This window comes from Pelodiscus sinensis, chromosome 3, assembly GCF_052426305.1.
Source record: "Pelodiscus sinensis isolate ZL-2025 chromosome 3, ASM5242630v1, whole genome shotgun sequence".
In the NCBI taxonomy this organism is placed as follows: Eukaryota; Metazoa; Chordata; order Testudines; family Trionychidae; genus Pelodiscus; species Pelodiscus sinensis.
Window position 1 is genome coordinate 188843956 of NC_143054.1, and position 17673 is coordinate 188861628.

The 17673-nt window shown below is 40.1% G+C and overlaps 1 protein-coding gene and 1 long non-coding RNA gene across 7 annotated transcripts in view; one reads left to right on the plus strand and one right to left on the minus strand.

Annotated features, from left to right (window-relative positions):
* LOC112544377 (uncharacterized) overlaps positions 1-250 on the plus strand; it is a 42478-nt gene extending 42228 nt beyond the window's left edge. The window contains exon 3 of the long non-coding RNA XR_012903030.2: positions 116-250. This is a non-coding gene — a long non-coding RNA (uncharacterized LOC112544377). The remainder of the gene's footprint in view (positions 1-115) is intronic.
* MACROD2 (mono-ADP ribosylhydrolase 2) overlaps positions 1-17673 on the minus strand; it is a 1386515-nt gene that overhangs the window by 83120 nt on the left and 1285722 nt on the right. For 4 of the 6 annotated variants that reach the window (XM_075925640.2, XM_075925639.2, XM_075925638.2 and 1 more), the window contains 2 exons: positions 3772-3834; positions 177-245 (listed from right to left, as the gene is read on the minus strand). In XM_075925640.2, the coding sequence (XP_075781755.2) occupies positions 177-245; positions 3772-3834 (132 nt within the window). The remainder of the gene's footprint in view (positions 1-176; positions 246-3771; positions 3835-17673) is intronic. The other 2 variants (XM_075925642.2, XM_075925641.2) reach the window with 1 other exon arrangement.

The window sequence follows — 17673 nt, forward strand, 5'->3', positions numbered from 1 at the left end:
TCACACCGGCACAATAGCTGGTGCCATGTGTTGCATGAGAAAATCATTTAAAAATAAAAATCTAAGTTTGTCACTGATTTCTGATTTTCTAAAGTCTCTGTTTGGCTTTTTGCAGATGTGGAGGAAAATATGGCCATGTGAATCTTTGGATTGAACAGTTTGAGATAAAGCCGTACCTTTATCCTTGCACAGCTCTACCCCTTCTTCTGATGGTGGGCTGGGCACAGCTGTGGGTTTTGTCTCATCTGGAAAAACAGGGGAAGCAAAAGAGAAAATGTGGTTATTTATTAGATAACAGGGTGGGTGGCTGGTATACCAAATGCATTCGGGGGCTTTGTAGCTAGAAGAGGAGTCAGTGCATTTGGGTTCTATTTCCTTGTTTGTCACGGGCTTCTATTGACATGATGCTGTTTCCACCTATGGCCATGATAAACATCAGTGGTCCTGGATTAAGTCCTACATTTCCACTCTCCTCTCTTCTCTGTAAGACATGGATAATAATAATACCTACCTACCTCATGGGTGAATTGTACCGTAAGATTTTCATTTGGCAAGCATTATAGGGGCTTGATCATACAAGGACTCTGGATTCAGACCTGGGAGCACTTAAGCATAGGCATAATCCTTCTATAGGGAGAAGAGCATTTAAATCTGTAATTTAAGCATGTGTTTGATTCCCATTGACTTCAATGGGACTTAAAAAGAGATGCTTATGTGCTTTTCTGATTTGGGGTGGGAGGGTGTCTAAGAGTTTTGGTAGTACCTTGAGGGATCAAGATGTTAATTTTGCAAAACATTAATATTATTTTTAATAAGAATCTAATTAGAGGATTCCCATGTAAAGAACTCATTTGAACAATGAAATGTAGCAACTACTAGAGCTGAGTGCAATTTGTGTCATTCATGGTGGCAATTAAAATTAGTTTATAAGGACAATGAATAGTAATTGGGTGAGGGAATAAGAATAAGCATGACTCAATATCCTGGTGGTCTGGGCACTCATCAGCAATTTGAGGGGCACAAGTTCGTGTTCCTGTCTGCCTGACTAATTATGTATGAACAGCTGAACTGCTTTATTGGGATAGATTGGAAAAGACCAACATTCAAAGTGCTATGTCACTTTGTAGCCTTTAGCACAGTAGGTAGGCAATTCATACAGGATGCAGGCGATCCAAACTCAATTCAACAGCCCAGTAGCTAGGACCGTATTCTGCAACACAAGAGATGTATGTTCAGCGAAGGAACTGAACCTGGGTCAGGAGGAATAACAGGTAGTTCAATTTAGGGCTTTAATTTGAACTACTGGGCCCCTGCCTCGTGTAGACACGGGCAGTTAATCCGGACTTGTAAATTTCAAAAAATGGCGACAGGCCGGGAAGATGCAAATCAAGTGCGGGATATTTAAATCCTGGGCTTGATTTGCAATTTCGAATGCCTACATTAGCCTCTCTAGTTCAAACTAGGGGGCTAGAGTAGACATACCCCATGTTATTTATAATTACTAGAAACTTTTTGTGTGCAACTGACTATTTTTTCTACATTTCACAAACTATTTTAGCAACTGTGGATGAAAATCAGGTAATTTCATATATATATTGCCAACGGATAGAAACAGAAGTTGTCTACAAGAAGTTCCGTCCATTATTTTGTCCCAGTGAGTAATGCTGAATCTAACAGCACCTCTATGATTTCATCATTCAGTCAGCATACTTCTATGCCAATAGCATAAATGACAGTAAAAAAAATGAACATCATGTTTCTGGTATAACAGTTTGTAGCACGGCCCCGTCAGAATGGCATTTCTGAAAGAAACAAGACATCCAAGCAAGCTACGTAAGAGTTTTAAAAGTAAGCATTTTCACAGGTGCTTCCCATGGGAAAGATGAAATGCAACTCATTGCAACTTATTTGTTTCATGAGTTAATAAACAAAGGAAACAGGCATCTCATCAGAGAAAGAAGCTAAAGTATCTGAATGTCTAGTGGACCACTCAGGATATTTTTAGAAGGTAATTTATCTAGGTTAAGCAGAAACCTCTGGAGTTTGGACTGCTAGCAGCACAGTACTATTTCATGAAGTCGGAAGATGAATAGTGAACTAACAGCTCATCAGGCAAAGGTTATGCAGAATTTTCAAAGCATCTACATGCTGGTACTACAACTCACTACTACACAAAAGACCCTAATCCAGTGATCTCGTGACTTTTGCCCTTTGGCTGCTTAAGTCTATGAGCACTGCAGAGGTGAAGCCGTTAAATGTAGGAAAGGAAGTGAGGTGGGTGACTGGCTTTGTTCTAAGGCTCTTGTAGGATACAGTAGTCTGCAAAGAAGCTGCTTACCCAGGTGGATAAAAGGGGAGTCCAGAACTTAGGGAACTGGATCCAAAGCCCAGTGAAGTCACAGGGCATTTTTCCATTGCCTTCAATAAGCTCTGGATCAGGCCCTTGAAGGATCTGAGTTAGCGCATGTGTGTTTGTTATGGTAAGATTAAAGGAAGCAAGACTAGGGAAGAGAGATAAGTGGATGAAACCAGGTAAATTGCAAGCATCCAAGAATGGCCTCAGTTTAACAGAGAATGGAATAAAACTCAAGTAGAATGCAGAAGAGAAAAGGGAAAGCTTTTCACACACCGTGTTTCCTCTACACCGAACAGAGCAAAGGGGGAAGAAGTTTATCACCACAACGCAAATTTCTTTCTTCACAAGGAACCGCAACAGTCACCAGACCAGATGGCTCAGTAATGTAGGCAGTCTATCTGGCAGCTTCACTCTATTGCATTTACTGACTGCCCCCACTCTGTCTTCTAAGTAATAATAAAAGCTTTCAGAGCTGATCAAAAAGTTCTAAGCGGAGATGTTTTGTGCTACCTGAATTCAGTCTGTGTATGCAACACAGTGTTTCAGTGTATTAGTGAGCTGGTATCAGTCAGACATAGAACAACATTAAAAATAAGAAAAAGCACTTTATTGTATAGAAGTGGGCTGGAAATCCAAAGAAATAAGGGTAGTTATAGCTGTTTTGATTTGTCACTTTTGTGTGTGTGTGTGTGTGTGTGTGTGTGTGTGTGTGTGTGTGTGTGTGTGTGTGTGTGTGTGTGTGTGTGTGTGAGAGAGAGAGAGAGAGAGAGAGAGAGAGGGATAAATGAGAAAAAACATAGGTAGGAATCCATTTGGAATAGAGTACCATTTTATTTTAAAATGTCCAAATTCATAAGTTGTAACATATTTATAAACCCACCCTTTGCAAATCTAGTACTTTATGAACTCTGACATTTACTTGCAGGTTTGAATTTTCACATTAGACTCTTCTGTTTGGATGTAAATCTTAATAATCCAATTTTCTGGGATCAGCAGAAAATTACTGGAAAAATAGATATTACAATCTAAAAGAACCCTTAAAACTTTGAAAGACCAGTTTTAGATCTCTCCCTCTTCACTCCAAACTTTTCTCATTATTTGTTCTTATATAGTGATACATTGATGTAAACATGCATGGAACATTATATTTTTCTACTTAGTGGATTAGCGAGATATATTCCAGTTTAAAGAGGGAATGTAGAGCTAGTAACTTAAACAGGAAAGTCTGCATTCCTGCACTGCAACGCTTTCATTCATAATGAATGGAACTGTGGTCTCCAAAGGGAGAAGTACACAAGCCCTGGGTTAATCTGGTGAAAACGTACAAACATTTTCAGTCAATAGCATTGACTAAGGTTATTGTTCACTAAGGTGCATAAAGCCTGGGAGAAAGTTTTAAAGAGCTCAGCACAAACCTGCTTCTTGGCTCCGGTTCTCAGTTTCTTCAGTACTTTGCTTCTCTTCTCTGCTATTATCATCTATCAAAAAACCCACACACAAATATTTATGAAGTATCTTTTTATTGGTAACAAGCAGCACTGAAATTAATTGTAACCCATGTAGCATAAACTGTTAATTTATGACAGAACCCTGTGATAAAACAGGGAGAGACGTATAGGTGGAGGGACACTGAAAAATTACAAACATAAATAGTTGCATTTAAAACACTCGCTTTTCAAACCATCTGACAGATTAAAGGTTATATAGCGATAGACAGAATTATTCCATAACCCTGCAAACATCTACATATTCAGCCAAATTATTTTTGCTTATGCAACATCTACAGTGGATGTGCTTATTGGCTGATTGTGTTTTACTTGTTCTGTTAAAAGAACATTTTTTCCCCCGTCACATTTATATAAGAACGTTGAAGTACCCAAATCTTACACTTGAGCAGACGATTTTAATCAGTGCTAAGGCAGGCTGACTGTAGCTTTAATCAGTACTATGCAGGGTGACTATAGCTGGGAGAAATGTGTCAGGATTTTACTTTCAAATGTAAGGCCTTGAAGAGACTGAATGGGGAGATATCGAGGATATAGAGCATACATTAATGCACAAGCAAATGATTAAAAGGAAGAGAAGAGAAAAACAATAGGGAGAATGCAAAGATTTATTGCTCATTTAGGATTTTGCCTTTTTTTTTTTTTGCATTCACATTCAATCATTCAATCACTAATGACTTTCTGTGGTATCAATTCCCACCACCCCACCTACTTACTGAAGACAAATGCCAAACAATGAATTACCACAGGGAAAGGTATGAAACAGAGAGAGGCCAGCTCCTGGTTTTAGGAGTGATCTGATTAGGAATGAACTAGGCAATCTGTATTTTCCTCAGAGAACCCTATTTTAGATTTGTAATCATCCTAAAGATTACAACGTGACACACTGAGTCCAATGACATCAGGGTAGTTATTCTGACTCTTTTCCAGAGGGAGACAGAGTCAAAAATTAGTTATCACATTTATTGAGAAATTGCAGAAACTGGTTGGTGAGTATATACATAAACAGAAAAGAAATTAGTTTCCAGATGGTGGAAAAGGCCTCAAAATGATAAACATGAATCCAGCTGTCTCTTCCTGCTGTGATCTTTTCTCCTACTTGATTTTTCCTTTTATAACTTATATACCCTATTATTTTAGCACTCCCCATTTTGGGCATCTTATTTTCTTTTTATCATACTAGAGCTTGCTGTAGAGAATGGTAATAACAGAAATACATCTTGATTGATGCATTTAAAACAAAATAACCCTAAAAAATATTTTTCATATATAAATGCCATACAAGTCATAATAGCACACTTGATTTAGCTACCATCCATTTAGACTTTGTGTTATTGTACTTTGTTGGCAGCTATTACATCTTGGAGTCCAGTAGGTGGAACTAGTGTAGAAACATTTTCTTTCTAAGCCATAACTCAGAGTTACATTCTTAGCCGATCAGATTTACACAGTTTCTGAGACATTTGGAACCACATTCTTAACTGGTGTAAATCGAAGTAGCTGTACCAAATGCCATAGAACTACACTGATTTAGATCGGTGGAGAAACTAACCCATTAGTTGTTTTGTATCTTTCTGTGCTGATTTTAACTGGTCAAAAGAGATAGCTACTTTGCTAGTTGCCTTCATCCTGTAAAATTTCTTAGTACACTGGTGGGCTTCCGCCTGTAAAATCACATTACATGGATGACCAGAAGTATTTGATAGCATGGGCATTTTATTTATCACCCAGCTACAATATGTGGAGCAGACACCAATGGAAAGTTAACTGCACAAAAACTGCAACTTTTCTTTTAAATGTGGATTTTAGAATTTGCAAGGCTTGCAGGAAACAACTAATACGTTTGGGGAGAATCTTTGGTTTAGTGTAAGAGACAATTTCAGGGAGATGAAGTTGTTTAGTTCAGGCACTGTAACAGGAGACCTTATATTGAAGGTTTGTAGTAAAACCATATCGAAATGGATACCAATAAATTCTGAACAAGAGCATTGCATAGTTCAAATGCTTGTCTCTTTCACCAATAGAATTTAGACCAATTACAAATATTACCTCACTTAGCTGATCTCTTTGGGACCAACACAACAGCTACAGCAACATGTCAGCCAGTAAAATCTGTACAGTCATCATTTGCAGGTAATTACCAGTGATGTCTATATGGGAATATCAAAATATGACTAAGCAAAAAACAAAACTCTAAAGGTTGTGACTGTTTCATTCCTAACTGTGTACTGCATCATGATTCATTTTGAACAGTACAGGTTGAACCTCTCTAATCCAGCATTCTCTGGTCTGGCAACATCTGTGGTTCAGCATGATTTTAGTTAGTCAGATGTCCACTTATCACAGGTGTGGCCAAGTTTCCCATCGAAACTCTCAGTATTCTGTGCTGTTATTTATCTCAAATTTACCCCTAAATGTCTCCTAAGACCCAGTAAGCAGTGGAAGTGTTGGTCATGCTGCTAAACAATATTGACCTTCTGTGGTTCGGCAAATTCTCTGGTTTGGAACCGGTCAGATCTTAAGGGTGCCGGACTAGAGAGCTTCAGCCTGTACTTTTATATTCAGAAAAGCAGGCAGGTTGCAATGGTAACCTCTGTGATATTTGTTATTGAAAACGCTCAATAACTAAATTCCTGATGAATGGACAACACTTCTAGTCAACATTTGTTTCTATGTTCAGTAAAAGCAGGTCAAGTACAAATCGGACCTCTCTTGTCCGGCACCCTCAGGACCTCACCAGTCCCGAATGAGAGAATTTGCCGGACCAGAGGATGTCTCCTACTACTGGCTCCCCAGACCACCTTCCCTCCCTGCTGCTGGGCTTCCATGCTGCTGTGGCCCCAGCAGCCTGCACTGCCCTGGCCCCAGCCCCACTATCAGGGATGCTGGTTCCCAGGCTCTGGCCCCACTACTGGGGCTGCCGTGGCTGCTGTGTCTCCAGCTCCGGCCCAGCTAATGGGGCTACCATGGCTGCCACATTGCTGGCCCTGATACTGGGGATGCTGCGGCCTCTGCTATTCTACCTGGGCTCGGGCGCCAGTCCAAGCCCCAGCCCTGCCGGGCTCCGAACAACGAGCTCTCTTGCCACTGGAGCTCCCTCCCATATTCCTGCTGGACCACAGATGTTGCTAGATGAGGGAGGCCCAATCTGCACCAAGATGGCAATTATTTATTTTGCTAAAATCAGATTTAAAAACATCTTGTTGCCATGTTATTCAGTTTCTTATGAACTCAAATTCTGAGTAAATTCATATTAAAAAAGAAAGCTTTAAAAGAACCTCAGCTGACTCATCAGTATATTATACCAATGTTTACTGATTTCACTGGAGATACACTGGCTTGAAACTGGAATAATGTAGGGGGACAAACGTCACAAACATTAAAATCTTAGTGAATGCAAATAAAATCAGAAATGTAAGTGAAACTCTAATTCTTTTTTCAAGCCAGAAAAGTGCAAGGGATTTTAAATAAAGTCTTTATTTCTTGCACTCCCCTCTTCCAGCACACACTCTGGATCATGTAGCTACAGAATGCAAATCCATCTGACACACAAAGAACAGTATTCTTAAAGGATGCTTTGGGCCTTCAGTGGCATGGGGCTTGTGTTTGCTTTACTAAGGGTGTGTCTAGACTACATGCCTCCTTCGACGGAGGCATGTAGATTAGCCAGATCGGAAGAGGGAAATGAAGCCGCGATTAAAATAATCGCGGCTTCATTTAAATTTAAATGGCTGCCCCGATCTGCTGATCAGCTGTTTGTCGGCAGATCGGGGGAGTCTGGACGCGATGCCCCGACGAAGAAGCCTTTCTTCATCGACACAGGTAAGCCTCGTGAAACCAGGCTTACCTGTGTCGATGAAGAAAGGCTTCTTTGTCGGGGCATCGCGTCCAGACTCCCCCGATCTGCCGACAAACAGCTGATCGGCAGATCGGGGCAGCCATTTAAATTTAAATGAAGCCGCGATTATTTTAATCGCGGCTTCATTTCCCTCTTCCGATCTGGCTAATCTACATGCCTCCGTCGAAGGAGGCATGTAGTCTAGACACACCCTAAGAGTGGGAGGATGGAAAAATTGAAGTCCTTTCCCTTGCCTCTTGAAGTAAAAGTTAGTAATTAAGGGTTTGTGCACACAAAACATTTAGCTGGAGCATGACTCTACTTTGCACTAATTATCCATGTAGCCTCTGCAGACACACCCTTCACATACTTGGATCTACACTGCTCTGAAACAGGCCTATGTGCACTAAGGAACTGTTAATGTGTGCCAGCAGGATCCACAGGGATACCAAATGCATGGCAGACTAACGTGGGGAAGATTCACACTCTAGCTGGCCACAAATAAAATGTCGGTGCAGACAATATCCAAGAGGGAGTGTTTCCTAAGTTAAATGCCATACAGACTGGCAGGCAGACCTGTCCATAGGAAAAAATCAGCCTCAAACTGTCCTCAATGGGAATGTTGATACTGTGCACGTCAGGGGTCCCAATTAAAGTTTAATGTAAAAAATACCCTGTCTGCTCTTGAACAGGAACCTATCACACCTCAGAGTGTTAACTGAGAATTCTTAAGTAATCATCATACAATCAATACAAGAGCAGCGGGCAATGGCAGGCGGCATCTATTCTTGGGGTGCAGTGAAAAGCTCCAAAAGTGCCCAGGAGTTCCCTGATGTGGAAGCCTTTCCCAGAGCCTTTCCCCATGACAGAGAAAGGTTCCAGAAACAGGCCACTACGTTGCTACAAACAGCAGTATACATGTGAGAGTCACTGCTTGAGCTTGCAAAGAACTGTCGAGGGTTTAAGCATGTTCAACATGCAGAGTCCTGTCCTTGGGACAGAAGAATCCCAAGCAATGTTACAGGCTGGGGACTGACGGGCTAAGCAGCAGTTTGGCAGAAAAGAACCTGAGGATTACACTGGACAAGAAGCTAGATATGAGTCAACAAAGTGCCCTTGTAGCCAAGAAGGCTGACGGCATATTAGGGTACATTAGTAGGAGGATTGCCAGAAGATCTAGCGAAGTGATTATTCCCCTTTATTTGGCACTGATGAGGCCACATCTGGAGTAGTGTGTTCACTTCTGGTCCTCCCATTACAGAAAGGATGTGGACGCATTGGAGAAAGTTCAGTGGAAGGCAACAAAAATGATTTGGGGGCTGGAGTACATGACTTACCAGGAGAGGCTGAGGGATTTGGGCTTATTTAAATCTGCAGAAGAAAAGAATGAGAGGGGATTTGATAGCAGCCTTTAACTACCTGAAAGGGTGGGGGGGGGGAGGGGAGAGGATTCCAAAGAGGATGGAGAGAAGCTGTTCCCAATGGTGACAGATGACAGAACAAGGAGCAATGGTCTCAAGTTGCAATGGGGGAGGTCTCGGTTGGATATTAGGAAAAAATGATAGGAGGGTGGTGAAGCACTGAAATGGGTTATCTAGGGAGGGGGGCTTTTTAAGTCCCAGCTTGACAAAGCCCTGGATGGGATGATTTAGTTGGGGTTGGTCCTGCTTTGGGCAAGGAGCTGGACTCGATGACCTTCTGAGGTCTCTTCCATTGCTATGATTCTATGTGGAGGGTTCCTATGCTTCAGGGTTCAAGTATGAAGAGCATGCTATTCGCCTAAGCCATTTCTCACAGTCTACTCTACAGTTCATACTCATCCTGCTGTAAATGTAGATGTAACGTTAGTGTGTGTCAACAGGGTCTACATGGACCATTTAGTTTGCATGACCCTCACTCCTTTGGTGCACACTGCCACACCATGTTAACAAGCTACTTTTGAAAATAAGATTTAGATGCTTTGAAATTGTTTATTGCTGGCCCACAGCGGGTCAAATTAAACACTGATGTAACCTCAATTACTTCAGGGCAGTTAGGACAGGGATGACATTGGCACCTTATATTTAATATCCCTGTCATAAAAAACACATGGCTAGTGAGACTCATTCTGTCATACAGGAAAGGGGAGGTAGAATAGTAAAGAAAAATACAATATGGAAATACTTTAAAAGCACTTAAAAACCTTTCCATTTGTTTAGCTCCCAGTTTTGATGGAGAATAGTAATTATCAAAAGGCACCTCATCAATAAAAGATGTCCAATGTGAGAAACTCATTAGAAATATGTTTAAAATGTTTGTCAAAAAATTAATATGTTAGAGACAAAGAGGCAAAAACATATTTTAATAGGGTAACAACTATCTCTTCCCCATATTTGTATGCTCTCTCTTGCTCTCAGTCTCGCTACCTTTCTCCGGGGCCTAATATATTTCCCATGAGTCATCCCTATGACACTATTAGTAATAAAATATATATTTTTCTTTAGATGGCCTCTAAGATATCTGCCATCCTTCTCCCTCCATTACAGCAGCAGTTGGCAATTGTATTTCCTTTCGGTGACAACTGTCCTCAGAATATCTACTTTTCCATTATGCTGGTAATTGAGTAGCAATCTGTCACTCGATCCAAAGATGACAGAGAGTGGAGTGTGACATTTTGTGTTATTTTAGGCCAGTAAATGTAAATGGTTTTGAGCCACATCAAAAGACAAATGGGAACATCTGCTTCTTTCCCCCCACAGAATGGCAGGCAGTCATAAAACAGGAGTAAATGAGTTACAGTAGTGTAACATGGACAAAATAAGCACATCGGTCTCTAAAGTATAGACTTTTGGCAATCTGTTTTTGCTTCCCCTTGCCAAACTGGCTACTGATTGATAGGAGTTTACGCTCATCTCATTCATTTCTTTGATGACAGTCAGGAAATTCCAAAGAGGACACACACTTTCCTTTTATATCTGGTAGTAAGCAGATTAGCCATTGATTAATAACCAGGAAAAGTAAGAAACAATAACAAATTAAAATGAGAAAATATGAAAATCTGCAACTGTTTGCTCACTTTGTGCTAAAGAGAAATATTTAGTATGCAGGGTCATATGCCAGATATAGTAGCATCCCCAAAATGAAACAGCTGATACAATAATAAGCAGAAAGTCATATGAGAGAGAGATGAAACAAGAACTCTAGGAAAAACCAGGAGATAATCTTACAACTGGAGCATGAGAGAGTTTTTAGCATTTTCCATTTTCTCTGTAATTGCTCTCTGGAGAACAGATTGCTACACCATTTACTGTTCCAGTTCAAACAAAAATTAATTCAGGGACGTCCTCTCGTCTATGTTATGCTGGAGGTCAGACTAGATGATCACATTGGTCCATGCTGACTTAAAAAAATCTATGAGTCAAAGGGGAGTCAGAATCTAACCCAAAAACATCAGCAGAAGAGCTAGAATATTTTTTTTTCCAGGGAAATACAAAATACTAAAAGGTTAAAATTGTACCACATCTTAGGGCACATCTATACTTACCAGAAGATCAATGCTCTGGAGGTCGATTTTCTGGCGTTTGATTTGGCAGGTCTAGTATAGACCTGTAAACTGAATGCTGAGGGCAGATCCTGCCAGCATCAGATACTCCTCCTTTTGCAAGGAGTAAAGGAAGCAGATGGGAGCATTTGCTCCCGTCGGCCTCCTGCAGAGTGGATACCACCAAGGTTCGGCGTAAGGTAAACTAACTGCAGCTATGCATTTTACACAGCTGGAGTTGCATACCTTAAGACAGCCTTCCTAGTCTCGAGTAGACCAAGCCACAGAATCAAAAGAACTGGATTCTGGTTGATCAGGGCTGGCTTTAACTCCACCCTCCAAAAAGGACAATAAATGCCTTGCAAAAGCAGTATTTGTAATGCACATGTTTTGGCAACAAACAGCCTGAGCAATGTTTCTTCTACACAATCAGTCCCTGCTTACAGTAGAAATAGAGTAGACTCCACTGCAGCTCTTTAGGAAGCTGTTGCAGTCGTTAAATACCCTGACTGTTCAATGGCATGGAGTGCTGTTGTCTCAGGGTGTTATCTTGCTTGTAATAGTCACGTGTGTCCATGTGGACATCTATGAACTCCGGGCCAAACCATATGATGCCCCTCTATAACTCCTGTCATGGAAGCCCTGGATAGATTTTCTCTCTCTAGGTTTTCCAGCATGGCTTGGGCATTTTCTAATCAGCACTCTGGCCCTCATTTGTTTGGAGAAGATGTATATGCAAAGTAAACCAGGATTTGCTCCATAAAGAAAACAGGATTATTATTAATCTTTTTAACACAACATAAATAATAATAACTATTATAAGGGTCTACCTGGGATAATGAAGGGAAATATACTCAAGATTAAATTAAAAACATAGTGCCAAGTCCTGCAAACACTTCAAGCTATGCTTAATTCCCTTTTGACTTCAGCGGGACTGTTTACATGCCACAAGGTATGCCTAAATGTTTGGCTCAAGATCAGCACCTCAGGCAGCATTTCATTTCACAGTATCCCAGCAACAAAAAGAGATCAAAATTACAACAGAAACCACACACGTGCAAACCCCACTATTACAGAGCTACAAACACATTCAAAGTCAAATCATTAGGGCGGTGGCCTGAGGTTACTGAGCATTTCCAATCTGCATTTTAATGTCTTTAATTAAATTATGATTTAGGTCAATTTTAATCACCACTTGTGTATAACTCTATGGGGTAAATTTTAACAGGGGTTAGGAAAGAATTAGCTCCAGTTATTGCTTAATGCAGTTATGAGACTTATTCGCTGCTCACTGTACTAACAATTTACCTCAGTACAGAGCGAGAATTGAACATGCTGCTACCAGTTTGCTGTTCCTGCTAAGTACTGGCTAGGAGCACCTTGTTACTTTTTCATTTGCCTGTAGCATTTTAGTTGGCAAATGTAAGGTGGTGTGCAGAAGAAGGAGAAAATGGTAGTGCAAGAGGGCTATCTCAAAGGAAAACCCATCAATTATAAAGTAACACACTTTATATATTCAAAGCACTATGGACCGCAAAAGTGAGAGAGAGAATGGGGCCTTGCCAGGACACTGAAGAGCGAAGGTAAAAAAAGTCAGGAATGTGCCCATCCCTCCCTGTCCTATCCATACCCTTCAGTCATCCTGCCCCTCACTCTACATAGGTGATGCATGGGAGAGACATATGCCCCTGCACAACCTGTAAATTCTCTCCAACCAGTGATGCATCAGCTCTGTGTTTTGGTTTCTGGCTGCTAGGCTTGAGACAGCTAAAGCTTGTGGGTACCTAAGGATATCTACAATTCTGCAGGATTTTAGTTACAAATTTTGTATTGGCATCTGCATCCATATCCACAAAAATGAGCAGTGGCTATCCACCTCTGCACCAGCAGTGTGGAGGCACTCAACATTAGCAGATAATTTTGAGAATCGACACCTCACATTTTCCTCAGATGGATGATGGAAATAATAATACAAGTGTGTGCAAGTGTCCAGCCCGCTTAATTAGCCTAATTAACACAGGTCTGACAATTGACAGGTACCTTTTCTACTGCTATCTAGATCTCTTGGTTTCTGTTGTTTCCACTCCTATTCATCTGATGAAGTGAGTTTTGCCCACAAAAGCTCATGATTCTACATGTTTTGGTTAGTCTCTAAGGTGCTTCAGGACCAATCATTTTTATTGTGAACAATGTCCTGCTTACAAGCAGGGCACAGCATGCATTTTTATTTTCAGAACCACAGCCAAATAAAGCCGCCAGTGGCATTCTATGATTGCCCACATATAGTGCGTGCAATTATGTGGGTGCAGAGGTGTCACAAGAAGGAGAGAAGGTGAGAGGAAGCAATGTAGGAGATTAGATATGTTAAAAACAACATAATCTGCTTAATTAAACACACACAGATAGACTCACATACACACACAGAGCAAAACCTTGTTCACTAAATGTACAAATTACTACTTTGTTGTGTTAAAATTTCATGAGCAGTGGGGCCAGTGCTGCCAGTCTGTACTGCCCTGAGTTTGAATAATCATGGTGGTTTATTGTTATTCACATAATGGATAGAAATGGGAAATGACTTCCTTGACAGATGAGTACCCCGGAGGTAACTTGGCATGTCATTGCATATAATTCTTCTTTGACAACATTACATTAGTCACTTTAGTGCCTCAGTGCTTTGCACCTTAAACCATCTCAATAGTGGGAAAATCTACTTAAAAATTATGTATAGTGAAAACAGCACTCTCAGCTGTTTACTTCATAACAGGTATGTATAAAATTGTATACAAAACTCAGAGAGATATAGGAGGACTGATCAAATCTAACAACATAGATTAAAAGCCCATATTAGGCTTTGCACTGTAACTTCTGAATGATCCAGCAATTTAATGTAGTACTAGTAGTCACCAAAGCACAATACAGAATCTTTTAAGAAGTGGTCACTTTAGAAATAGAAGAAAAATAAAAGACACTATCAATATATTTTGCCAGCCAAATGGAAACAGATCATCTGCTATCCTTAGTGCAGTAATTAGTCAAGACAGATGGCAGACTTCAAAATAAAAATGACGTCACAAGCCCTCAATCAGAGCAGAAAGGGGTTAACACAATATTCCTTTAAAATAACTATTCTACATTAAGGAGAAACGTTTCACAGCCACATTTTTGGCTTTCTATTCACTTTTTTGATGGTACCTTATCTTAGTTTAGAGTATTCTTTTCAGAGGATACACACCTCTGTGCAACACACCTCATTTAACATTTTTAATGTATCATGACTGTAGTTCAGATTTACAGCTGAACATCCTTGTCCCATAGGGTATGACAGACAGATACAATTACCGCTTTTCAACTCAAAAGGGTAAAGCAAAACAACTATTCTCTATATATTTTCAGGACACCCTGAAACTTGGTCAGAAGGGGAATGTGAGAGACCAGTTAACATTGGGTCCAAATTTTAAGAAGACAGAAGACTGCCAACTGGGCCTAGATTTGTATGACATTTAAGAATGTGTTTAATAGAGTTAATGATCTCTGTTGGAAAATTGTAAATACTAGTAGTTGTTAGATGGACTTTAAGGCCAAGTTTCAGCAAAGCCCTTAATCCTCAAATTACTTTCAGGGACTTAAGCATGTGCTTAAGCGTTCTGTTGAATAGGGATGGGATTACTCACTGCATTAAAGTTAAGCATGTGCTTGAGTGGTTTGCTGAATCAGGGACGAGGAGAGGTAGAAGTAAATCAGACTATACCACTAACCAGATACTGTTCTAAAGATACTAGGAATAAGGCAAATGTGAGTCATTGTTCCCTTACTGAGAGACCTCTGACTCTAGATGTGGGTGCAATAAATGTTCTCCTGAAGGAGGTAAATGTTTTGTCACTGGAAAAAACCTCTTTTTCTTTAAAAAAACAAAACAAAACAAAATCTGTTTACCAGATCTCCTGAGCAAAAAGAGCCCTAAAAAATTTATGTGTTTCAACTGTCAACTTCCTGTACACGCAAAGCAAAAGAGACTATACAGGTGAAGAGTACAATTGGCTTTGTCTGAGTGAGCAAAGAACTACCATCTGTCAATGAGTCTATGATGTTGGACTTGAAAGCTAACAGGCCTACAGTCAGACTACTTCATCAGGGAAAGGAACTCTCCTCAAACAAGTGTTTTTAATATGATTCATGTACATCCTGACCTTTCTGACTTGGATCATTCATGAAACAGTTTTCCTTGTCAGCCAGGTGAAGAGAAAACAAAGAATTTATCCAACATGCACAAGTCCCAGACAAGCTACTTCCTCAGATGGAGGTTTGGCCTCTGTTCAGATTATCCCATCTTGATAATAACAGTCTGTTCCTCTATCAAACCGTATCTAATTCTTAGATTTTGATAAAGATTATGGAAAAGGCTGCAGCAGGAAAACTCTCAGAGCTCCAGTATGCCTTCAAATCTTCTGTGCAATCAGGAGTCTGATCTGGGTATGGCACAAGATGGCTCTTCTTGCATGTGTTAATAATCTGTTCCAGGTAACGGAGAAAGATCAGGTGTCCATGAAGAATCATTAGGTCTATCAGATCTTTCAGTTTCCTGTAAGACTATGAGATCATGTTGATACCTCTAAGGTCCTTCACAGGAATGAATGAGGCTGCTTTTCAGTGGTTTTCTTCTGTCTTTGCCCAGAGATTCCAGATGGAATTGAAGAGGAACTACTCTTCCTCCTTGTGATAACGGAAGTATCTGTTATTTTGCCCTTAATATTCAAAGTGTTCGTAAGTCAATTAGGACTGCTGGAGAGGAGAAAGGGGGACGTTTGTTTTGGTTTTACTGTAAGGAAAATAAAGTAATAGAGGAATATGACTTGTAATGTGTGCTAACTGGTGATAGGTATGTAGTAACATGTACTGTTGTTTTACCTATGGGTTTATTTTTGCACTGTATTTTTTGAAAAGAGCTTTACATTTTAGATCACTCCAAATATACACATAAAGCAAAAGGCTCTTGTGTCTTTCGGGACATTTTGATTTTCATTATCTTGACTGCCTACAATGTCACTTTACAAAATCTTACATTTATCTAGACACCAAGATAGGAAATACCTCTCTCAGCAGTGGCAAACTTGTTATCCATACTTTAATTTTTTTACTCTCTCTGAGTGCATTTGAGTGATGGTAAAGTTCAAATTACAACTGGCTGATTTTACCCTTCAGTGCGCTTGTAATTTATATATATATTACACAGCACATGTGAAAGTGCAACAGTTAAAATACTGCAGGGAGTTCAATAAAGATTGCCCTGCCTATTCCTACACTCCCAAATAATGTTCTATGCTGCATTATAACACGTTCTCAATGCAATAAATGGCTGATAGAAAAATCTGCTACACAGTTCACGCTTGCTTCTCTCTCAATGGTTCAGATACATAAAACAGTAGTTTTAGGAGCAACATAAGAGAGACCGTTAATATTTTAGACAGTCAGGCCTGGGCTACACTAGACCAGGCAGGTCAGCTTAAGGTACGCCATCCAGCTACGCAAAATAAGCAGCTGGATTTAGCTAACCTTAAGCCGGGCCACCACAACGTCTACTCAGATCACAGATTGATCACAGATCATTGGATGCCAGTGAGGTCTACACTCAGTGTTCGATTTGGGGGTCTACACCAGACCCGCTAAATCAAACGACAGAAGATCGACTTCCAGTGGCTCCAGGAGGGAGCCGAGTTAGTCTGTTACAGAAAAAACAACAAATGGTCTGGTAGCACTTTTATAGACTAACAAAACATGTAGATTGTATCATGAGCTTTCATGGGCACAGGACACTTCTTCAGATTACTGGAGGATCGCTCTTCTCTGTAGGGTAGACATGCCCTCAGTATCTAATTATGTTCATTAGCATGCCACATGTATATTTTGGCTTACTAGAAACAAAATCCCTACATACAGCATTTTATTTAACATTCTTTCATTGCAGAGGGGAAAAAAAACACAGATATCAATTTCCTGTGATCTTCTGGAGAGATTTTAGAGGTCCTAAGAAGTTACTACTACTACATTATCTCAAACCATTGAAGCAGTTGGGCACATTGTAAAAAATATTATTTCATACAAATCATTACTGAGCCCAGTGGATTAGTATTATAGGTTGCCATATAGGGATATGCCTGGAGGGTTGCGTCAGTAGGCCGTTAAAAGCTTTGCTACATATTCCTGGTTACAGGAATAGGACAAAATTCTACAGAACTTGAAATTTACAAAGATACTTCTAGCAATTTCTGAGGTTCATTATTATTATTGGTGATGCCAGGATGGGGGAAATAATACTTTCCTTCTAAGGAGTGTGCTATATATACACAGAGCTGCCACATATTCACAGCTTTGCTCATCTGCAAGGCTTGCCATAAGATTTCTTTTAATTAATTAGAAACAACAGTCTAGGTCGTAATTAGATCATTAGTTTATG